The sequence below is a fragment of the Monodon monoceros genome, unplaced genomic scaffold (assembly GCF_005190385.1).
Source record: "Monodon monoceros isolate NGI ecotype Baffin Bay Population unplaced genomic scaffold, NGI_Narwhal_1 Super_Scaffold_22, whole genome shotgun sequence".
Taxonomy (NCBI): Eukaryota; Metazoa; Chordata; class Mammalia; order Artiodactyla; family Monodontidae; genus Monodon; species Monodon monoceros.
Window position 1 is genome coordinate 28,196,039 of NW_021703779.1, and position 26,052 is coordinate 28,222,090.

Consider the following 26,052-nt stretch of genomic DNA (forward strand, 5'->3'; position numbering starts at 1 on the left):
TTTTTTAATGTAAGGGGAAGAAGCAGGAAAATCATCCCCACTATTTAGCAAGAGAAGAGAGATTACAGGTGTATGTGTGTGTGTGTGTGTATGTGTGTGTGTGTGTGAGCATTTATAATACAGTTGACCCTTGAATAACACAGGCTTGAACTATGCAAGTCCAATTATACGGGGATTTTTTTTTTCAATGAAAATACAATCAGCCCCCCGTATCTGCAGATGCAGAATCCACAGTGCAGAATCCACGGATATGGAGGGCCAACTATGGGACTTGAGTATCTGCAGATTTTGTTATCCATGGTGGATTCCAGAACCAATCCCTTGTGTGACTGACAACTGTACTGGCTTTCTGTGACCCTAGACATGGCACTTGAACTTCTCCTCTGAATTACTTTTGGACCTGTAGTGAAAGACTATCACTTTGAAGAGGCATCAAACGTTTTACAAAGGAGTGTGAATTATCGTTCCCACTCTAGTATCTAGTGTCTTTTACAGGAGGCCATAATGTCATTAGCAGAATGGGGTCCAGGCGTGGAAATGAGCTCTTATTTTCGTGTAATATTATTATATGACATACAGTTTGCACAACACAAATACCATGAATAGGCAGACTTACATAGTTTGCTTAGCACCTAATATTAATTACTGACATTAGTTGAATACCTGCAGTAATCAAGGCAAGGTGGGAAGCATTTTCATGTACTACCTAATTTAATCCTCATGACCACCTATAAGGAAGATAGTATCATTATCCACATTGTATAGATAGATGACCTCAGGTTCAGGGAGGTTGAATAACTTACCCAAGGTCACACAGCTATAGTAGAGGAGCCAAACTTTAAACCCATACAATCTAATTTCAAAGCCCATGCTTTAAACATCATAACATACTGTCTCCTCTGGTTAGGAATAGTCCCGGAAGTACTGGAATAGCTCAATATGATACTGTGAAAGAATGTACCTCTTGTTTCTTTATGTATCAGCACACTGCAACTGTAAAATGCTTAGCTTTGTGTCTGACACACACTATATTTTCAAATACACATATATCACCAAATGGTAGCCACATTTACAGTTAATACTGGCAGGCAGTATACGTAGTAAGAACACAGGCTTAGGCACCAAACAGACTTGGATTTGAATATTTGCTCTGCTACTTATTAGGAGTGTGACATCTATGAGCTTCGGTTGCTTTTTTGGAAAAATTTGGCTACTAATACTTGTTATAAAGCAGTAGTAAAACAAACTATACATATATATTTATATAATATTTACATATCTTTATATTCACACATCTCCAACACTATATGGTATATGTGAATCCTTTGTGCCTCGTACCTAGAAGAGGAAACCAAGATCCAGAGCATGATTTGACCACAATCATGCCATTTGCAAATGACAAAAAAAGACAACTGGGGCTTCCCTGGTGGCGCAGTGGTTGAGAGTCTGCCTGCCGACGCAGGGGACACGGGTTGGTGCCCCGGTCCAGGAAGATCCCACATGTCGCGGAGCGGCTGGGCCCGTGAGCCATGGCCGCTGAGCCTGCGTGTCCGGAGCCTGAGCTCCGCAACGGGAGAGGCCACAACAGTGAGAGGCCCGCGTACCGCAAAAAAAAAAAAGACCACTGAATTCACGTCCTCTGAGTCTAAGATCAAGACACTTTAAATGCAGGTTGTTTACTATTAAATTATTTTCATTCCTACTGAATTGCTGAAGTTCATTTTAAAAAGAACTCTGTCTGCCCTAGTCCCTGTTTTTTCAAAAAGTATTTCTAAACAACTTCAGTACAATTTATTACTTCTTTAGAAAAGACTTGAACATCATTTACAAGTGAAAAAACTATAGCATATAAACCTTTCAAATCTACTTTTCTTATTCATTCAGAAATATAAAAGATATATAGTATATTTGTTTTAGCTAAGTAAACCGTATTTATGTCAATGTATTCTGATGTTTCTCATTGATGTCATAATTTTGCAGAATGGATTCCAATGAGGCTGAGAAATGCAATCGTTGTATTAAAAACATGTTTACTTGAGTATGGCATTAAATAAATACGAATATTAAGATCTAAAGTATTTAAAAATATATTATGTTTTGTTACTTTTCTCTTTTTTTATTTGTAGCTTATTTTCAATTATCCTTATCATTGGAGGAGGAGAATTGGCATGGACAACTCAGCAGAGTGAACAACCAATTCCCAGAGTATTATATTTGATTCTGTAGTATATTATGGCTGCAGAGTGCCAAAACAAACACTTCCAATGTAGACAGCTCAAATGAGCTATTTATTTGATATAAAATAGGTTTTAAAAATACCAGATGTTTAGTGAATTTAATTAAGCCAACTATACTTTAAGGGCTAAGCTTTTTTACTTGTATTATTCCTTTGTAATTTATGGTTGTTTTAGACAACTGCATTCATTTGTTTCCTTGATCATACTTAAGACTGAACAGAGTAGAGAGAGTAGTGTGTTGGCTCACAGAGAAAAGCTACCTAAAAACTGGTGGGAAATGACTTGTGGAAAATCTTCACTTTAAAGATAAACCTCTACCAGCCCTTCTCTTTTTTCCCCCATACCTTCTGCTTGATGATCATCTCGTTGATGTCTTCAAGATCACCCACCATCACCCTCTGTGATTTTATAACACGATCAAGCAGAGACAGCCAGTCGGTAAGTTCTGTCCAAACCCGGTTGAAATCTGCCAGAGCAGGTACCTCCAACAGCAAGGAAGATGGCATTTCTAGTTTGGAGACGGCAGTTTCCTTGGTAACCACAGGTTGTGTCACCAGCGTAACAGTCTGACTAGGAGCTAAATTTTTTTTTTTTTCAAAAAGGAAAAAAGAAAAAAAGAAAAATTAGAAACACAAGAAGCCAATTTCAATAATAATAAAACTAATTTAGGTGCAACAATTTGAGCCAAAGTATTATTTATGACATTATAAATATAATTTTAAAATTATAAGTACAATTTATAAAGTATCCTAATGTGGATACTTTATATAGTACCACGATAGAAAAATTCAAAGTTTCCAACTTTTCATTAATACATATTTAACAATCTTTCAAAATGATTTTGATTATCATCATGGCTGAGCAACTGATTTAGTTTAAAAAGTCCTTCTCAAATAACAATTATACAGGTTGTGGAATCGGTAAAGAAAAATATAAAGTATTCAGGCTTTGCCAGGTGAATAAGTTTTACTTATTTTTTTCATTCAAGGGGAAGAAAAAAGTAAAGATTGGATAAGATCTTAATTCGAACTTATGATTTCCTTGAATAGGAAGTAAATTAGTTTGGAGGTGGACTCTAGGGAAATCAAAGCCAATGAAATGTTCTTGTCTTTGCTCTGTATTTTATACTGGGAGCAGCTTATATATTTTTTCCTTTTCTTTCAGCCTGGTAATAAAGTGGCTAGCAGTGAAGAAAACCCAAGCTACATTAGTTTTGGAAAATCAGAGCTAGGAAAGTTTTTCCACTTGGATAGTGAAACACTGTTTCAAGGTTATTAAGAAATATTAAATTAATATGAATAGTGATGAACACTGTAGTGTAAGGTAGCACATGGTAACAGTTAAGATCTGAAGTTCTGGAGTGAAAACACCTGGGAGAGAATCCTTCTCTGTCTTAGGAACTCTGTGACCTTGGTTAAGTTACTAAACCTCTCTAAATTTCAAGTTTTCTCTTCAGCAAGGAGGGATAATGACAGGATAAATGTCAAAGGGGCAGTTGTACAGATTCAATGACTAATACAAGAAATGTACACAGAACAATACCAGAAAAATAACAGGAAAATATTAGCATAGTTCCGGACACTAGTAGGTAATACTGTTAGGTATTACTATTTTTATAAATATCTGATAAATAAGAAGCACAGTGATAACAAATATGGTAAGAAGTTAGAGATAAGGGGTCGAAATACGTAAAGTATTTGGGGAAAACTCAGTCAAAGGTCTTGGGTGGCCCTATATGTACCGAAGGGGGCTGAATTTGCTGGTGTGAATTGATACTAAATACCAACAGCTGGATTATCGAAGGTGCATGAACAAGGGCAAGAAATGTCAGGTCTAGTTTATAGCCAATGGCCTCTGGAGCCTAATATATTCAGGAGACTGGTAGTAGAGAAAGAGTGGCCTATATAGTTCAGAAGGGAAGCTTTGAGGGAAAGCTGCAAAACACAGCATCTCAACGGGAAGCCTGAGAGGCATGGATGACAAGAGAACTGTTCTAGAAACATGAAGAAAATGTGCCATACTGGCATTCCATTCTGAGGTGGCCATAAATTACTTTTCATGGTTATATTACTTTCCGCCTTTTTAAGGTTGTCTTTTTGTTAGAGAAGATGATGAAAGAAATGGAGGAAAGTCTCTTGTCTCTCAAGCTTCTTGGGGAGAACAAGAGGTTCCTACAGATGGAAGAAATAATCTTGAACAAGGCAGAAAGAAAAAAAGTGAGGTGTCAGATGGAATAAAAAACTAATGCCAAGAAGTAATGACTGAAGGACAATGATACTGAGGAGACAGAGAAGAAATAGTTTCCCAAAGCTATCTCACTACGCTGAGGCTTTTTTCTAGAAAGAATGAAACATAATTTGAAGCAGAAATAGCATCTGTGATCCAACAGTCTAGTAGGAGAAAGCATGGGAGCCAATAGGATCTAGCAATCTTAAAAGGGATTCCAAGAGAGGAGCTGAATCCCTGGAGAGAATGCATGGGTGTGGATGAAAAGAGAGCTAAATTAAAATATCACTGTAGGAGCTAACTGTGGAATGTCTAGCTGACTAGGAAATATGGACAAATTGTTCTGAAAATAGATAACAACAGATACTCAGGCAACATATAGTATTTTAGGAGGATTTCAAGGTGCTGGGAGGTGTCAGACAAGGTTTTTTTTTTAACTTGACTTATTGAAAAATTCACCCTCAAAAGAAAGAAGGAATGCGATTTTCTTCTCTAGACTTGCTTCTGACCAACAAAGAAGTGTTTAATGAAGTGGAAATGATCACATCATCTTAAATTTCTCTACAGTGAAGGACGAGAATGCAGAGAATCATCAGACTTCAACTGTTTTCTGGAAAACACATTGGGGGGGGCGGAGGGAAAAGTCTATTGAAAAGAAAGGCTAGGACCAGAGATCGAAAAACAGAACGTTTTAAGGTGACTAAAAAGTACAGTTAATATTGGAATGATAAATCACAAAATTCTCCAATGAGGAAAAAGTATCACCAAGTAGAAAGACAGCTCAAACAGATTCAGAGGAGAGTTGAGAGGTAGAGCAATGCTGCCATCTGTGCCCTGGTCATGGGCAAAGGATCTGATTTATGGACCGGTCAGTCAGGACATGGCTGGTCTTGTCTCCTCCAGTCCTCAACACCTGAAAACATCTTTCTACCAATGGGGAAGGGAGGAGAAACTTTCCATTTTGCTCACTGCTTTATCTTCTGCACCTCCCACAGGTTCTAGAATCTAGAAGATGCTCAACTGATGACCTCTGAATAAATGAAGGAAACAAACAAAAAACGTCTATGCACAGCAAGATTTTCAGTAAACTTAGAGGCCTTCTCTCCAAGGCGAGTGCTAAAAGAGAACACCTAAAGACAGTTTCTCGAAGCCTAGAACACAGAACATGCCAAGGCTCTTGCTGTTTAGGTGATTTTAGCTATTTTAAGAGCAAGAAAATAATGAGCCACTGCTTGGGGAAGGCAATGGAAAGTCAAATATTAAAGGGAGAAAACGGAACCAATGAATTCTTATGTTCCCTACTTTTCTATCAAGGGGGGAAAAGCAGGAAACAACACTGGATCAAGAAGCAGAGTATAAAACAGACTATCTAAGGCTAGACTGATGGATTTAAACCCTTGCTCTGCCATTTTTAAGCTGTGTAACCCTAGGCAGGTTACTTAACCTCCCTGAATCTCCATTTACACCTCTTTAAAATGGAGATTATAATAGTACTTCCCTCACAGAGAGCTGGTCTTACCATTTCCTAGATATACAATCTTGGACAAGATTACAGGCATCTGGAGGTAAGGGATTATACCATGCTTGCTAAACTGAACTTTTCTGAACCTCAGATTATTTACCCGCATAATGAGGAAAACAGTACCAATCACATGGAATTGTTCTAATTAGTATTTTATGAATTGATATGGTTAAGTCACCTCCTAGCATGTGTATGTGTGTGTTTTTTCCTCCTCCTTTCCCTTTTGCTGTTCAATGTTTATTGGCTGCTCACTTTCTAAATTAGCATGGCTTTCCAGGTCCTGTGCTCTTAGAACCAGACTTCATACTCCAGCTTCACCTCCCTCCATTCTTCCCATGCTTCCCCACACCTCAGTCTCTACATGGCATTCTCCCGTTAGCACAGACCATCTCACCCTTTCGTGCCCTTCCATATGCTCTATATTCTTCTTGAAAACTCCTCTCCCTTCCCCAGACAAAAGTCTCAATTCCTTTTCAAATACCAACTCTAGATTTCTATGTTTCGTGGAGGACCAGGGTAAGTTTATAACTAAAAATCTCTATGAGGCATAGAATTACACCATTCTTTTGGGTCTTAAACACTTTGAATCCTTAACATTTTATTACTGAAATCTAATCATCACTAGGAAGAACAAAATCTTGCACCGTTATTAGGGTTGGGGAATTTTAATTTTATTTGTAATATGGCTAGAGGGTAGCTGATAGTACTTGAGAGCTGGGTTCTAAACTCCAGAAACTTTGGGTCTCCTAGAGAAAAAAAGTGCTATAGCATGAAGTAGAAAGAGGCTAATCTCCATCTATTACACACATTTTATTAGGGTCAATTCTACCTACAACACTACTTGAAATATTTCATTCTTCCTAAAAAGACTTGTCTCTAGATCCATGTATGTGCACATACTTTAATTTTTTTATTAAGCAAGATGCTTCAATGGAAAAATTTTGAGGTCCTGAGAACATTTTTTTAAAATAAATTTATTTATTTTATTTATTTAGTTTTGGCTACTTTGGTTCTTTGTTGCTGTGTGTGGCTTTCTCTAGTTGCGGCAAGCGGAGGCTACTCTTCACTGCAGTGCACGGCCTTCTCATTGCTGTGGCTTCTCTTGTGGAGCACGGGCTCTAGGTGCGTGGGCTCAGTAGTTGTGGCTTGCAGGCTCTAGAGCACAGGCTCAGTAGTTGCGGTGCACAGGCTTAGTTGCCCTGCGGCATGTGGGATCTTCCCAGACCAGGGCTGGAACCCGTGTCCCCTGCACTGGCAGGCGGATTCTTAACCACTGCGCCACCAGGGAAGCCTGAGGTCCTGAGAACATTTATCATATTTTATTATGTATATCATATATTGACTCATACTGCATATTCAGATGCCTCTACTTTTAGCTAAAGAGAAAAAAATTAGGTTGCTTCTTTTCCACTGTCCTTTTACTAGAAACATAAGCAAATCACCTCATTAGGTAAAGTGTGGGCTGGTCGGATCTGTAAGGAGGCAGTTTAAGTGGTTTTGTCCAGACTGAGCCACAGAATCTTGACACCAAGGGTCAGGCAGGGATATTTCGTCATTCCATGGGAGTTTTCTGTTAACTTCATAATTTAAAAGATGGAAAGAGGATTTGTTGAGAGTTCTCTCAACCCATAACCCTCATCAGGGAAGGAGTTAGGATACATAAACGACTACACAGAATCTTAAGCACGAAGTTCTAGGATGGGTTTCCAGGTTCTCTTCCTTAAGGAGCATGGAAAATGGCTTCCCCTCTCGCCGGCAGGGATCCTTTCCTCCGTGCCCCCGTTTAACGCCCGTACAGTTTGATCTGCTTGCCTGGGTGTCTGCCTCTTGCCTCAGGCCACTGTCCAGGGTTGCAAGGAGTTGGCCCTAGGAATGGCTGCTTCAAATCTCTGCTTCTTTAACCATCACCGAGACCAAGGTCATTCTTCTCAAGTCCGATGGAAGAAGCATCTCTTCCAGCATGGGGTTAGGTGGAAAACAGTCCTTAAGGTGTCACACTATTAACCGTCCCTCCAGCAACAGGGGCTAGTGTCCTTGGTTAATCAATTCATGTCAGAACCACATGTATTACAATGTGTATCACGAAGCCAGGTAGATAGATACACACATCATACATATGTGTGTATATGAATAGATATGTGCACACACAGACACACACACACACACACACACACACACACAGAGCCTGTATAGTCTGACTACTAATGATTGTAGCATAACGTGTTTCACATGTGTCCATTAGAAAATTAAGATAACTCTACTAGAAGTTGTATTTTCCTTCCACAGTTAAGCATACAAAAAGTCAAACTCAAAATTTCTGAAAGGAATCAAGTTTGGCACACCAGAATAGTAGCATGAGTAATACTAGGTGTAATATACTATTGCAAACCACAGCTTTGCTCTGAGTATTTTGTTGATTAAAAGGTGTTGGCTTCAGGAGGGAACTCTCATTTTTTCAAAAGTGTTTTAAGAATATTTCTCTAGTCTAAAATTTTAATTGGTTTCGAGGGTACATGATTAGTCAGACTAATAGCTTTACTTAGAGCTTTAGAGGAACTACTAAATGTTTTAAAAAACACACAATGTGTTTGGAATACTTCCTTTGAAGTATTCACACGTGGTTTTTCTGTGATTGACAGGTCTCCTTTGGTTGATAAGAAAACAAGGAACACATTTTATTTCTAGCTTTGTTGTATGAATGTGGGTAATTTTTTTACTTTGATATTTGAAAAATCAGTCAACTGATGAAATGATAAATTATTGGACCCACACTAACACAGATATCTAAAAAGTATCATCTTGTATATGTGGTTAAATTGAATTACTATCTAATACTAGAGTTATAGGAAAGATTGTTTTAGCTATTTATCCATATCACCAATAGATAAAATAACTATCTATCTCCATGTAAGCAACATGGGAAAATATTTTTCTTTTTGACTATTTAAAAGGATGGCATGTAGCTTAATGAAACATGCACAAGAAAGTACATGTTACCAAAATTAGAAATCATGCATGGACTCAAAAAGAACCTCACTTCTCTCTAAATATTTGTAGTCTGTAGGTACATGTGGAAAATTAGAAACAAATGTTGTGAACCCATAAACGTTTATTTTTCTCTGTATTCTTTCTCATCATTCTAAAGAGGAAATAATATATATGATTCAACTATCATCAATTATTTACATTTTAGCACAATAAGGGCTTGTGCTATACATGGACGAGTCCTAGAGTACTGGAAGTCAAAGATTCATGATAAACAACTATACTTCTGGATTTTAGAAACAGATTTTTTGGGTGTAAGAGCCATAGACTTTGAAAGCTTAGTGATGCTACTTTATAATTTTTTAACTGGTTCTTTTCTGCTACTAAGAATATAATCCAAATAAGAAATATTTACTGCTACTTGGAAGAGAGATTACCACCCACACTATCACCACAATCATTTACTCAGGGTTTTCTGTATGCCAGGCAAGTTTACTTATAAGCCCTGTTTTATTTAATTTTTACCAAATGATTTTCAGGGTTAGCATTATTCCCATTTTGCTAAAAGGTAAAATACTTTGCTCAGGATCTCACATTAACAAGTGACAATGCCAAGACAGTGTGCTTAACAATTACACCTATTTCTAAGACTGATATGATCAGATACTTCTCCTACATGTCCCACTCAATATATAAAAATTATTAAGTACTCAAACACTTTTGACTCCAAGAGCTATAGCTTATAATATATAGTATCCACAAAATAATCTAATATCCATTCTAATTAGGGAGACAAGATCACCTTGAACTAGTCATAAAAATATAGGTTATAAAAATCAAGTGAATCTGGCTTCCTCCCACAAGGCAGATATTATTCTTGAGAAACATCTCCAGTCTGACTTCACGCAAACCTGCATCCTTTCTTCACTAATTGGAAGACAGAAATAACCCTTGCCTTTCCCCCCTTTTTAGTTTGCATCTTCTAGTTTTCATATATGAATTCTTACTCATATATGGATTCATAACTCACATTATATAAACTCTTCACACATGCACTCAGTAAAAAGCAGTGTTTCTCAACCTTAGCACTGTTGATATTTTGGCACATATAAGTCTTTGCTGTGGGTGGCTGTCCTGTGCATTGTGGGATGTTTATCAGTATCCTTGGTCAGAGCACCATCCCACTTTTGATAACCAAACACGTTTTCAGACATTATCAAGTGTCCTCTGAAGGCCGGGAAATTGCCTCTGGTTGAGAATTACTAATTGAAAGGGTTTTTAATTTCTCTCTTTCTCAGTCTCTCTCCTCCCCTCCTCTTCCTGCGTGTGTGTTTTGGGGGTGGGTGGGTATGTGTGTGCATGGGTGTGTGAATGGTTTATATACTTGCTTAGCATTTGTAGTGGACATCCTTTATGCCTATCCAAGTTTGTGCTCTCTTACACCTCAAATTACAGATTAAGTGAAATTAAGTGCTTCTCTTAACCTCATGATATTGGGCATGCACTGAAGAAATAGTAAATACTTGAAGCTATAGCTATGAGGGAATAGTAAATAATATTACACAGGAAATGCCGTGATGATACAAGTGAAAGCATCTCTGGTAGAGAGTAAACGTCTACAAATTCTTTTTCTTCCTGCATCCATACCCTTATAATGAGATATTCCAGATGCTCCCATCGAGAGCTGTAGTATATTTCTCCATTCACTGAATATGGATTGGCCAAGTAACTTGTTCTGGCCAATGGGATATTAGTAAACATGACACAAGCAAAGGTTTGAGAGAACCTTGGCCATCAGGCTATGCTTCGCAACCTTTCACCACTATGTGAACTATGCTAGCCTACTGAATGATGACAGGCAAGTGGCCCTGTCACATCCACTGTCTCATCCAATAACCAAGTGCCAGTCACATGAATGAGGCCACTGACTACCAGCTGACCATTAATACATGAGTGAGCCCAGCTGAGACTAGCAAAAGAACCATCTAGATATGCCCAGCCTAAAGCAGACCCCCAAAATCATGAGCTAGATAAATGATGCTTATTTTAAGCCACTACATGCGGGGGTAGCCTGTTATACAACAATAAGTAACTGATACATTTGGTGGTAGCTTGTTATACAACAATGAACATCTGATACAACATACATTTTTACCTATTAAAGACTTGCATCCGAAACAAGATTTAAAATGACCCTCCCATTGCTACAGAAATAAAACACATGCTGATCCAACAAAGAGAACACAGTTTAGAAAAGAAATAGTCTTCAAGTTAAGGTGTGAAAGACAGAGAACTGAAGATGCACATAATCATTCTCTGATGCCTGTAAATCAGGCAGCCAACATTTTATAGGATATTTGAAAAGCAAAGCCATCAGTAAAATGCATCGTTAATACACTTAAAACAATGTAAATGAAAAGAGTACAGAATGCAATAATGAGAGCCATGAAGTGCGTAGCCCAGTGCAGAAGACAAGGGGAGGAAAGCCACATCAGACCATAATAAAGACCATGCTATTGATGAAGGAAAATCGTCAATTCTAAAACAGGCATCAGAATAAAATCCATATATTCATTTGGGTATAACCAGCTAGAGAACACTGTACAGTTCTCATTACAGCAAATACACTGCTATTCTACCAAAATTTTCAGCACCTTGAAAAATTCTTGAACTAAACGACCCAATCTGTTGTTTGTTTTTTAACGGAATTGCTCCTACCTGAATATTAGAGATAAGATTCTTCAGTAAAGCAAGAGCAAAACCAGGTAAGCAGCGGTCTCTACGTACTTCAGTCTAAATGAGTCTCATATTTGTTTGGGTAAGCTACGTCTTTACCCTAAGTAGCAAAATAACCAGCAAAATAACCAGTTCTTTAAGTTGTTAAACATGTACCAGGCCCTCACAAGCCTCACCCTTGAGATGAGATAAGCTACTTAAAGTATCAAATTTATCTTTTTCTTCCTCACCAACCCAGTGCAATGTCTGATACACAGTAGGGTCTCAAACAACATTTGCTGCTGCTGTTATCCAGATTACAACGAAGCATAACGTAATCCTTAAGGGACGTATAAGAGAGAGGGAGAGAGGTGGAAAGAGAGATTGATTCATTACAGTTTCAATCTAGAGTTTCATCAGGCAGAAGAAAGGCAGAGGAACCATTAGCTGCAATGTAAATGAAGCAGTATTAAGTAGTTATAACATGTAGACTCTTTTGGTCTGAATTCATAATAATACCTTATATCTGTACAGAACTTTAAACAGTGTTCATTTTTAGTAATTTTCTCCACGGATTTCTCACCACAACACTCCAGTGTGGGCAGGGAGAGCATCACTGCCACCAATTTATAGGAGAGGAAACTAAAATTTGGATAAATTAAAATACTTCTCCAGGAGGAACCAAGATGGCAGAGTAGAAGGACGTGCTCTCACTCCCTCTTGTGAGAACACCAGAATCACAGCTAGCTGCTGGACAATCATCACCAGGAAGACACTGGAACTCAGCAAAAAAGATACCCCACATCCACAGACAAAGGAGAAGCCACAATGAGATGGGAGGAGGGGCGCAATCACAGTAAAATCAAATCCCATAACTGCTGGGTGGGTGACTCAAAGACTGGCGAACACTTATAACACAGAAGCCCACCCACTGGAGTGAAGGTTCTGAGCCCCATGTCAGGCTTCCCAAACTGCGGGTCTGGCAACGGGAGGAGGAATTCCTAGAGAATCAGACTTCGAAGGCTAGTGGAAATCGACTGCAGGACTTCGACAGGACTGGGGGAAACAGAGACTCCACTCTTGGAGGGCACACACAAAGTAGTGTGTGCATCGGGACCCAGGGGAAGGAGCAGTGACCCCGGGGGGAGACTGAACCAGACCTATCTACTAGTGTTGGAGGGTCTCCTGCAGAGGCAGGGGCTGGCGCTGCTTCACCGTGGGGACAAGAACACTGGCAGCAGAAGTTCTGGGAAGCACTCCTTGGCGTGAGCCCTCCCAGAGTCTGTCATTAGCCCCAACAAAGAGCCCAGGTAGGCTCCAGTGTTGGGTTGCCTAAGGCCAAACAACCAAAAGGGAGGGAACCCAGCCCCACCCATCAGCAGTCAAGTGGATTAAAGTTTTACTGACCTCTGCCCACCAGAGCAACAGTCAGCTCTACCCACCACCAGTCCCTCCCATCAGGAAACTTACACAAGCCTCTTAGATAGCCTCATCCACCAGAGGGCAGACAGCAGAAGCAAGAAGAACTACAATCCTGCAGCCTGTGGAACAAAGACCACATTCACAGAAAGATAGACAAGATGAAAAGGCAGAGGGCTATATACCAGATGAAGGAACAAGAGAAAACCCCAGAAAAAAAACTAAATGAAGTGGAGATGGGCAACCTTCCAGAAAAAGAATTCAGAATAATGATAGTGAAGATGATCCAGGACCTCGGAAAAAGAATGGAGGCAAAGATCGAGAAGATGCAAGAAATGTTTAACAAAGACGTAGAACAATTAAAGAACAAACAAACAGAGGTGAACAATACAATAACTGAAATGAAAACTACACCAGAAGGAATCAATAGCAGAATAACTGAGGCAGAAGAACAGATAAGTGACCTGGAAGACAGAATGGTGGAATTCACTGCTGTGGAACAGACTAAAGAAAAAAGAATGAAAAGAAATGAAGACAGCCTAAGAGACCTCTGGGACAACATTAAACGCAACAACATTCGCATTATAGGGGTCCCAGGGGAGAAGAGAGAGAGAAAGGACCTGAGAAAACATTTGAAGAGATTATAGTCGAAAACGTCCCTAACATGGGAAAGGAAATAGCTACCCAAGTCCAGGAAGTGCAGCGAGTGCCATACAGGATAAACCCAAGGAGAAACACGCTGAGACACACAGTAATCAAATTGACAAAAAATAAAGACAAAGAAAAATTATTGAAAGCAGCGAGGGAAAAACGACAAATAACATACAAGGAAACTCCCATAAGGTTAACAGCTGATTTCTCAGCAGAAACTCTACAAGCCAGAAGGGAGTGGCATGATATACTTAAAGTGATGAAAGGCAAGAACCTACAATCAAGATTACTTTACCCAGCAAGGATCTCATTCAGATTTGATGGAGAAATCAAAAGCTTTACAGACAAGCAAAAGCTAAGAGAATTCAGCACCACCAAACCAGCTCTACAACAAATACTAAAGGAACATCTCTAAGTGGGAAACACAAGAGAGGAAAAGGACCTACAAAAACAAACACTAAACAATTAAGAAAATGGTCAGAGGAACACACATATCGATAATTACCTTAAACGTGAATGCATTAAATGCTCCAACCAAAAGACACAGGGGTGCTGAATGGATACAAAAACAAGACCCGTATATATGCTGTCTACAAGAGACCCACTTCAGACCTATGGACACATACAGACTGAAAGTGAGGGGATGGAAAAAGACATTCCATGCAAATGGAAATCAAAAGAAAGCTGGAGTAGCTATACTCATACCAGACAAAACAGACTTAAAAATAAAGAATGTTACAAGAGACAAGGAATGACACTACATAATGATCAAGGGATTAATCCAAGAAGCAGATATAACAATTATAAATATACATGCACCCAACACAGGAGCATCTCAATACATGAGGCAACTGCTAACAGCTCTACAAGAGGAAATCGACAGTAACACAATAATAGTGGGGGACTTTAACACCTCACTTACACCAATGGACAGATCATCCAAATGAAAATAAATAAGGAAACACACGCTTTAAATGACACAATAGACCAGATAGATTTAATTGATATTTATAGGACATTCCATCCAAAAACAGCAGATTACATTTCTTCTCAAGTGCGCACAGAACATTCTCCAGGAAAGATCACATCTTCGGTCACAAATCTATCCTCAGTAAATTTAAGAAAACTGAAATCATATCCAGCATCTTTTCTGACCATGACGCTATGAGATTAGAAATGAATTACAGGGAAGGAAACGTAAAAAACACAAACACATGGAGGATAAACAATACGTTACTCAATAACCAAGAGATCACTGAAGAAACCAAAGAGGAAATAAAAAAATACCGACAGACAAATGACAATGAAAACACGATGATTCAAAACGTATGGGAGCAGCAAAAGCAGTTCTAAGAGGGAAGTTTATAGCTATGCAAGCCTGCTTCAAGAAACAAGAAAAATCTCAAGTAAAATCTAACCTTACACCTAAAGGAACTACAGAAAGAAAAAGAAACAAAACCGAAAGTTAGCAGAAGGAAAGATATCATAAAGATCAGAGCAGAAATAAATGAAATAGAAACAAAGAAAACAAAAGCAAAGATCAATAAAACTAAAAGCTGGTTCTTTGAGAAGATAAAATTGATAAACCATTAGCCAGACTCATCAAGAAAAAGAGGGAGAAGACTCAAATCAATAAAATTAGAAATGAAAAAGGAGAAGTTACAACAGACACCACAGAAATACAAAGCATCCTAAGAGACAACTACAAGCAACTCTATGCCAATAAAATGGACAACCTGGAAGAAATGGAAAAATTCTTAGAAAGGTATAACCTTCCAAGACTGAACCAGGAAGAAACAGAAAACATGAACAGACCAATCGCAAGTAATGAAATTGAAACTGTGATTAAAAATCTTCCAACAAACAAAAGTCCAGGACCACATGGCTTCACAGGTGAATTGTATCAAACATTTAGAGAAGAGCTAACACCCATCCTTCTCAAGCTCTTCCAAAAAATTGCAGAGCAGGAACACTGCCAAACTCATTCTACGGGGCCACCATCACCCTGATACCAAAACCAGACAAGATACTACAAAAAAAGAAAATTACAGACCAATATCACTCATGAATATAGATGCAAAAATCCTCAACAAAACAGTAGCAAACAGAATCCAAAAACACATTAAAAGGATCACACACCACGATCGGGTGGGATTTATCACAGGGATGTAAGGATTCTTCAATATACGCAAATCAATCAATGTGATACATCATATTAACAAACTGAAGAATAAAAACCATATGATCATCTCAATAGATGTGGAGAAAGGTTTTGACAAAGTTCAACACCCATTTATGATAAAGACTCTCCAGAAAGTGGGCACAGAGGGAACCTACCTCAACATAATAAAGGCCATATACAACAAACCCATAGCAAACATCATTCTCAATGATGAAAAGCTGAAAGCATTTCCTTTAAGATCAGGAACAAGACAAGGATGTCCACTCTCACCACTATTATTCCACATAGTTTTGTAAGTCCTAGCCACGGCAGTCAGAAAAGAAAAAGAAATAAAAGGAATACAAATTGGAAAAGAGGAAGTAAAACTGTCACTGTTTGCAGATGACATGATACTATACATAGAGAATCCTAAAAATGCCACCAGAAAACCACTAGGGCTAATCAATGAATTTGGTAAAACTGCAGGATACAAAATTAATGCACAGAAATCTCTTGCATTCCTATACACTAATGATGAAAACTCTGAAAGACAAATTAAGGAAACACTCCCATCTACCACTGGAACAAAAAGAATAAAATACCTAGGAAGAAACCTACCTAGGGAGACAAAAGACCTGTATGCAGAAAACTATAAGACACTGATGAACGAAATTAAAGGTGATACCAACAGATGGAGAGATATACTATGTTCTTGGATTGGAAGAATTAATATTGTGAAAATGACTATACTACCCAAAGCAATCTACAGATTCAATGCAATCCCTATCAAATTACCAATGGCATTTTTTATGGAACTAGAACAAATCATCTTAAAGTTTGTATGGATACACAAAAGACCCAGAATAGCCAAAGCAGTCTTGCGGGAAGAAAACGGAGCTGGAGAAATCAGACTCCTTGACTTCAGACTATACTAAAAAGCTACAGTAATCAAGACAATATGGTACTGGCACAAAAACAGAAACATAGATCAATGGAACAAGACAGAAAGCCCAGAGATAAACCCACGCACCTGTGGTCAACTAATCTATGACAAAGGAGGCAAAGATATACAATGGAGAAAAGACAGTCTCTTCAATAAGTGGTGCTGGGAAAACTGGACAGCTACATGTAAAAGAGTGAAAGTAGAACACTCCCTAACACCATACACAAAAATAAACTCAAAATGGATTCGAGACCTGAATGTAAGACCAGACACTATAAAACTCTTAGAGGAAAACATAGGAAGAACACTCTTTGACATAAATCACAGCAAAGTTTTTTTTGATCCATCTCCTAGAGTAATGAAAATAAAAACAAAAATAAACAAGTGAGACCTAATGCAAGTTCAAAGCTTTTGCACAGCAAAGGAAACCATGAACAAGACGAAAAGACAATCTTCAGAATGGGAGAAAATATTTGCAAACGACTCAACAGACAAAGGATTAATTTCCAAAATATATCAACAGCTCATGCAGCTCACTATTAAAGAAACAAGCAACCCAATCCAAAGATGGGCAGAAGACCTAAATAGACATTTCTCCAAAGAAGACATACAGATGGCCAAGAAGCACATGAAAAGCTGCTCAACATCACTAATTATGAGAGAAATGCAAATCAAAACTACAATGAGGCATCACCTCACACCACTCAGAATGGGCATCATCAGAAAATCTACAAACAACAAATGCTGGAGCGGGTTTGGAGAAAAGGGAACCCTCCTGCACTGTTGGTGGGAATGTAAATTGATACAGCCACTATGGAGAACAGTATGGAGGTTCCTTAAAAAACTAAAAATAGAATTACTATATGATCCAGCAATCCTACTACTGGGCATATACCCAGAGAAAACCATAATTCAAAAAGACACATGCACCCCAATGTTCACTACAGCACTGTTTACAATAGCCAGGTCATGGAAGCAACCTGAACGCCTATCGACAGACGAATGGATAAAGAAGTTGTGGTAGATACACACAATGGAATATTACTCAGCCATAAAAAGGAATGAAGCTGAGTCATTTGTTGCGACGTGGATGGATCTAGAGGCTGTCATACAGAATCAAGTAAGTCAGAAAGAGAAAAACAAATATCGTACATTAATGAATATATGTGGAACCTAGAAAAATGGTACAGATGAACCGGTTTGCAGGGCAGAAGTTGAGACACAGATGTAGAGAACAAACATATGGACACCAAGGGGGGAAAACCGCATTCGGGTGGGGATGGTGGTGTGCTGAATTGGGCAACTGGGATTGACACGTATACACTGATGTGTATAAAATTGATGACTTATAAGAACCTGCAGTATAAAAAAACAAACAAACAAAAAAACAATTAATACTAAATTTTCTTTGTGTTATTTTAACGTAATTATTTTGATATAAATGTTTCAGGCATTACATGCAATTTCTAAAAATCTTATATATTCTGGTATAATGTTATGTCATAATTCTAGCTATTAATTTAAAATGTATATCTCAGAACTAAAAAATAATAATAATAATAACCTTCACTTTAGGGTTTTCATAGATGCCCTTTATCAGATTGAGAGTGTTTACTTCTGTTCCTAGTTTGTTGAGAGTTTTTATTAATGAATGGTTGTTTAATTTTGTCGGATGCTTTTTCCGCATCTTTTGAGAAGATCATATTGTTAATACTCATTTTTCTATTAACATAGTGAGTTGCATTCATTAATTTTCAAATGTTTAAACAACCTTGCATTCCTGGGAAAATCTCAACTTGTCATGACGTATTTCCTTTCCATATATTGTTTGATTTAATTTTGTTAAGTATTTTTTTTCCATTTATGATCACAAGAGATTCTCTCTTGTAGTTGTTTGTTTGTTTGTTTGTTTGTTTGTTTTCTAAAGTATCAGTCTGGCTTTAGAGTCAGGATAATTTTAACCTTATAAACGAGTTTGGACAGTGTTCCTTTCTAGAAACCGAGAACGACCTCTGGGCAAAGGCTAGTGAAGAAATGAGGACTTCAGTCCTACAGCCGCACAGAATTGAATTTTGCTAACAACCTAATGAACGTTAAAATGGACTTTCCCTCAGTCTCTGGATAAGGGCCAAGAACAGCTGACACCTTGATTTTGGCCTTCTGAGGCCCTAAGCAGCGTACCCAGCCAAGTCTGCCAGACTTCTGTCCTGGAAAACGGTTATAGAAACTATGATTTTTCCTTAGTATACAAATTTAAAGCTTACCTTGCCCACTAAGCACTACTTTGGCTTAATGAAAAAAATAATATATTATTTTCATTATCAATCAGTTCAAAAGATTGCCTAATTTTCCTTGTGTTTTTTTCTATTTGAGGATTTTTATAAATATATGAAGAAATTTCCTTTTCATTGTTGAAGAATTTTAATTTATATTCTTTGTGCTCAAAGAAACATACTATGTACAATTTCATTTATAAGTGTATTAACATTCGTGTTATGTTTAGTATATGATTTATTTTAATGAATGTTCCATGTACACCTGGGAAGAATGTGTATTCTGCTGTCATCAAGTACAGTATTCCATAACTGTCAATTAAGTTGAGTTTCTTGATAGTATGGTTCAAATACTCTAGCTCCTTAGTAATTTTCTGTCCTCCTGTTCTACTGATTACTCAAAGAACAGTACTGAAATCTCCAACTGTAATTGTGGATTTATCTATTCCTTATTTCACACCTTTAGTTTTTGCTTCACGTATTTCAAAATTTTGTTATAAGCTGCATATAGCTTTAAGATTTTTATGTCTTCTTGATGAATTGACATTTTCATTGCTATACATGAACATTAGAAATAAAAAAAAGTGATTCAAACTAACACAAGGGCGTGACTCTCTTTCTGAGCCCACCCATGTGTCTATCCACATGTAATGTACTCTTCTTTTCTCCTAATAAACACTTCACTTGTTTCTCTAAAAAAAATAAAATATAAAAAAATAAAATACTTCTCCAAGATCAAAATCTGGTAAATTTGATGGAAAGTCCTGAGCAATCTGTATTTTGAAAAGGAAGGCTCTGAGTTGACTGATGAAAGAGGGATTCGTGGAAAACAACCCAATTAAAAAATCTGCAAAGGATTTGAATAAAATACATTCTTGAAAGAAGATATATGAATGGCCAATAAACTCATGGAAAGGTGATCAACATCACTAGTCATGAGGGAAATGCAAATCAAAATCAGAGAGCGAGAGTGCAAACAAGAGAAAGAATAACAAGTGTTGGTGATGATGTGGAGAAACTGGAACCCTTGGGCACTGTTGGCGGGAATGTAAAATGGCACAGCCACTGTGGAAAACAGTATGGACCGCCCTCAAAAAGTTAAAAATAGAACTACCATATGACCCAGCAATCCTACCTCGGAATATATAGTATATCCAAAAGAATTAAAAATAGGGCCTTAAGGAGATATTTGGACACTGATGTTCACCTAAATGTCCACTGACAGATGAATGGATAAAGAAAACATGGTATATGCATACAATGGAATATTATTTAGCCTTAAAAAAGAAGGAGATCCTGTCATATGCTATAGAGTTTGTTTTGCAAGACAAAAAATTTCTAGAGACCTGTTGTGCAATGATGTGCATATAGTTAATACTACTGTATTCTTTAAATGGCTAAGATAGTAAATTTTATGTTACGTGTTTTTCACCACAACTTTTCAAAAAGGAATCCATGGACCAACCAAAGTGTGGACTTTTTCCTTTCCCTTCTGGGTTAAGGAGATTTAAAAGAGATCTTTGAGTACCAAAATAAATGCCATCCTATAAATAACAGTGGTTCTGATACATTAAGCCCAGTGAAAAATGATCAATTTATTTTCCTGTCATTGTATCCTCTTTATAACATTTGTGGGGTAAGAAGAATATGCCAGTACCTCTCTGTAGCGGATATTGTGGTGCTCCATCCCGGTTCTCTCCCGGAGTTGATGGACCCACACTCCAGATATTATTAATAATGACTGCTAATGGGTCACAGCTACATCTCTCCCTGAGGCTTGCTGTTGGTCAGTACAAGGATATTAAGCCCCAGCTCACCTGCCTCAATTTAAGTCAACTCTGAAGGATGAACCCAGCTCCAAAACTCCCTGTCAGGTTGGCTTGGGCTGCAGTATCAAATGCATTGTGGATCAGCCTCTCCCTCTGTCCAATAATGCCACCCTCACTTCCATGCAGGTGGATCCACCAAGACTAATTCCCAATAAACCTTCTGTATGCAACTTTTTTGTCTCAGAGAATGCTTCCAGGGAATCCAATCTCAGACACCATCTTTTGACACCTTAGACACCTATATACGTAAGAGTTTGTTTCTAATACATAAAGGTAACATGATGTTTCCAGTCATTCAATCCTGGAATAATATTACTTAAAATTATTTATTGATATCACATGTTACATAATTCAATATTCAATTGAATGCTCTTGAAAATGACAAAAAAGCATGCAGAGGATGGGTGGCAATATTTATTGCTTAAGGGTTTATAAAAGGTTTTTATATTCTGGTTATACTTGACTTGCAATTTATCATCCGAGTTGCAGTTTCATAAGTGGAATTGGAACACATCCTATAACTAAAACCACAAAGAGCTTGACAAATACAAGTACTAAAGGCTTGAACTCTGTCTCCATAACGACATTGGAAATGTAACTGCTATCTTGTGTTGGTTGAAGTGATTGTGCTGGGCTAAACTTAGCTTTTAAAGTTCTGGGTCAGTAAACACATTATGAACTGCAGGTATGGCAAACACACTAACTGAGGTAGTGAAGCTAGCTATATCAAAATCAATTCATGTTTTCATTTAACTTGTAGAAAAGCATACCATGCCCACAAGTGCAGTAACTACCAACTATACAACAGGAACCAAAAATCAAAGGTAGAAAACAAATACCAATTATGAAGGGAAAATTGCTTCTTACAAGCACAAAAATAAGATTATGTTTGTTTCTTTAAATCATGCCCACCGAACCATCTCCAACTTCTTTTGAAAGTAGGAGAGGTAATCATAAATAAAAACACTGTTCAGTGGTTATAAATCATGCTATTGAAATGGCTACACTCCCAGGAGCATTAGCGTGATAGTTTTCATGCACATACTTGCTACTGCTTCATACCAGAATCTCATTGTTCTAATCCTTTGGATGAATGGGTCTCAAATTAAGAGTGCAAAGAGAGCTTGGGAAAGCTGTGAGTCTACAGTTCATGGTTTCTGAAATAGGAACATAGCTTACTTTGCTCATTTAAAAAGATTTGTTAAGCTGTAGTGTTATACAGTTGATTCATTCTAAACCTCTTATTTCTGCTTCTTAAGAACAGGAAATTTTATCAGATCAGGGCTAACGTTCATTGCTTTAAAAAAATTCAGTAAATCATATTTAAACCCTAGTAACACTGGTGCTTTTTCCATGATGTCAATGTTTTATATAAAAGATATAGAATTACACCAAATTTTGCATTTAAAAACAGTACTTGAAAATCAACTTTTAAGTAAAATGAAATTATATTTAAGATTCAAATAAATAGCCTAAGGTGAAGTTAATTAAACAGTCCACAACAGAAAACCATGCTTTATTTTTTGTTAGGAGAAAGGTAATGTTGGGCTTTACCCCGCAGGCATACAAGGCCTCTGCTTGCCCAGCTTCAAGAAGAAAGAGCCTGGAGTCAGCAACAGAGACATCAATGGTTTAATGGATGGGGGGACCTGAAGCAAGGTCCTGGAGCGACACTCCAGCATGTGTAGTGGACAGCGGGCGGGACATGGCAGCAGTCTTCCCTCCCAGTTTTGGGTGGCGGGGTGAGATGGCCAGTTATAGGGGAAATGACATCAGGTGGGCTCACTAGTTACCAGGGAAACCAGTAGAGGGGCACGCCCCTCAAATCACTTTGATAAGAACAATCACCAGCTGGGGCCTGGGGCAAGTATACAGTAAGGTCACTCATGTGGGTAAGACACAGGTGAAACAGGCACTGGTCGGGCAGGGAATGTACAGAGAGCAAGAGAACAGCCATCTTGAGTGGCCTGGCCATACAGGTAATCTTTAAAATTTGTGTCTCCTCTATCCCAAGATATTTTGGTCAGAACTAGAAGTAAAATATATTCCCCTCTACAACTGTTAAAATTACAGCCTATAGGAGAAAGTAGAAGACAAGACTGTAGTAGATTCGGACTTCGTAGGGCCCCACAGGGTCCTGCTCGGTTTCATGCCTGCTTCAGCGAGTACAACTAAGCAAAAGCAATCGAACACAAAGGTAAAAAGTAAAAGAAACTGATCCAGTATGGACTCAGATTTGCTCTTCCTGATTATACACTGAGTTTCTGTGATGGACCAGGCATTGTAACGGTCACTAGAGTAACAAGGATATTCCTGTCCTCAAGGATCCTCCCTTCTGGTTCGTGAGGAAATGCCATGTGGCTGAGAGTCTTGGCGCTCCAGCCAGGTGTCAGGCCTGAGCCTCTGAGGTGGGAGAGCTGAGTTCAGGACGATGGACCAAGAGAGACCTCCCGGCCGCACATAATATCAATCGGCAAGAGCTCTCCCAGAGATCTCCATGTCAACGCTAAGCCCCAGCTCCACTCAACGACCAGCAAGCTCCAGTGCTAGACACCCCATGCCAAACAACTAGCAAAACAGGAACATAACACCACCCATTAGCAGAGAGGCTGCCTAAAATCATAATAAGGTCACAGACACCCCAAAACACACCACTGGATGTGGTCCTGCCCACCAGAAAGACAAGATCCAGCCTCATCCACCAGAACACAGGAACCAGTCCCCTCCACCAGGAAGCCTACACAACCCACTGAACCAGACACCAAAAACAACAGAAACTACGAACCTGCAGCTGGCGAAAAGGAGACCCCCAAGCCCAGTATGTTAAGCAAAATGAGAAGACAGACAAATACACAGCACATGAAAGAGCAAGGTAAAAACCCACCAGACCAAATAAATGAAGAGGAAATAGGCAGTCTACATGAAAAGAATTCAGAATAATGATAGTAAAGATGATCCACAATCTTGGAAATAGAATGGAGAAAATACAAGAAACTTTTAACAAGGAACTAGAAGAGCTAAAGAGCAAACAAACCATGATAAACAACACAATTTTTAATAAATTAAAAATTCTCTAGAAGGAATCAATAGCAGAGTAACTGAGGGAGAAGAACGGATAAGTGACCTGGAAGATAAAATAGTGGAAATAACTACCGCAGAGCAGAATAAAGAAAGAAAAGAATTGAGGACAGTCTCAGAGACCTCTGGGGCAACATTAAATGCACCAACATTCGAATTATAGGGGTCTCAGAAGAAGAAGAGAAAAAGAAAGGGTCTGAGAAAATATCTGAAGAGATTATAGTTGAAAACTTCCCTAATATGAGAAAGGAAATAGTTAATCAAGTCCAGGAAGCGCAGAGAGTCCCATACGGGATAAATCCAAGGAGAAACACGCCAAGACACAGATTAATCAAACCACCAAAAATTAAATACAAAGAAAAAATATTAAAATCAGCAAGGGAAAAGCAACAAATAACATACAAGGGAATCCCCATAAGGTTAAAAGCTGATCTTTCAGCAGAAACTCTGCAAGCCAGAGGGAGTGGGAAAACCCCACAACCAAGATTACTCTGCCCAGCAAGGATCTCATTCAGATTCGACAGGGAAATAAAAAGCTTTACAGACAAGCAAAAGCTAAGAGAATTCAGCACCACCAAACCAGCTTCACAACAAATGCGAAAGCAACTTCTCTAGGCAGGAAACACAAGAGAAGGAAAAGACCTACAAAAACAAACACAAAACAATTCAGAAAATGGCAATACCAACATACATATCGATAATCACCTTAAATGTAAATGGATTAAATTCTCCAACCAAAAGACACAGACTGGCTGAAAGGATACAAAAACAAAACGCGTATATATGCTCTCTACAAGAGACCCACTTCAGACCTAGGGACACATACAGACTGAAAGTGAGGGGATGGAAAAAGATATTCCATGCAAATGGAAATCAAAAGAAAGCTGGAGTATCAATTCTCATATCAGACAGAATAGACTTTAAAATAAAGACTACTACAAGAGACAAAGAAGGACAGTACAAAACGATCACGGGGTCAATCCAAGAAGAAGACATAACAACTGTAAATATCTGTGCACCCAACACAGGACCACCTCAACACATAAGGCAAATGCTAACAGCCATAAAAGGGGAAACCGACAGTAACACAATAATAGCAGGGGACTTAAACACACCACTTTCACCAATGGACAGATCATCCAAAATGAAAATAAATAAGGAAACACAAGCTTTAAATGACACATTAAACATGACGGACTTAACTGATATTTATAGGACATTCCATCCAAAAACAACACAATACACTTTCTTCTCAAGTGCTCATGGAACATTCGCCAGGATAGATCATATCGTGGGTCAAAAATCAAGCCTTGGTAAATTTAAGAAAACTGAAATCGTATTTTATACCTTTTCTGACCAGAACACTATGAGATTAGATACCAATTACAGGAAAAAAAACCTTTGAAAATACAAACACATGGAGGCTAAACCATACACTAGTAAATAAACAAGAGATCACTGAAGAAATCGAAGAGGAAATCAAAATATACCTAGAAACAAATGACAGTGAAAACACAATGACCAAAACCTACGGGATGCAGCAAAAGCAGTTCTAAGAGGGAACTTTGTGGCAATACAATCGTACCTCAAGAAACAAGAAAAATCTCAAATAAACAACCTAACCTTACACCTAAAGCAAGTAGAGAAAGAAGAACAAAATACCCCCAAAGGGAGCAGAAGGAAAGAAATCATAAAGATCAGATCAGAAATAAATGAAAAATGAAGGTCAAGAAAAGAAAAAGGAAGAAGGCTCAAAATCAATAGAATTAGAAATGCAAAAGGAGAAGTAACAACTGACACTGCAGAAATACAAAGGATCATGAGAGATTACTACAAGCAACTATATGCCAATAAAAATGGGCAACTTGGAAGAAATGGACAAATTCTTAGAAATGCACAACCTGCCGAGACTGAGCCAGGAAGAAATAGAATATATGAACAGACCCATCACAAGCACTGAGGTTGAAACTGTGATTAAAAATCTTCCAACAAACAAAAGCCCAGGACCAGATG

The 26,052-nt window shown here is 38.2% G+C and overlaps 1 protein-coding gene across 1 annotated transcript in view; it reads right to left on the minus strand.

The window, feature by feature from the left end:
* The window catches only part of DMD (dystrophin), a 2,107,962-nt gene that overhangs the window by 681,559 nt on the left and 1,400,351 nt on the right, over positions 1-26,052 (minus strand). Inside the window, exon 51 of the mRNA XM_029240038.1 lies at positions 2,582-2,814. Coding sequence (XP_029095871.1) covers positions 2,582-2,814 — 233 coding nt within the window. The remainder of the gene's footprint in view (positions 1-2,581; positions 2,815-26,052) is intronic.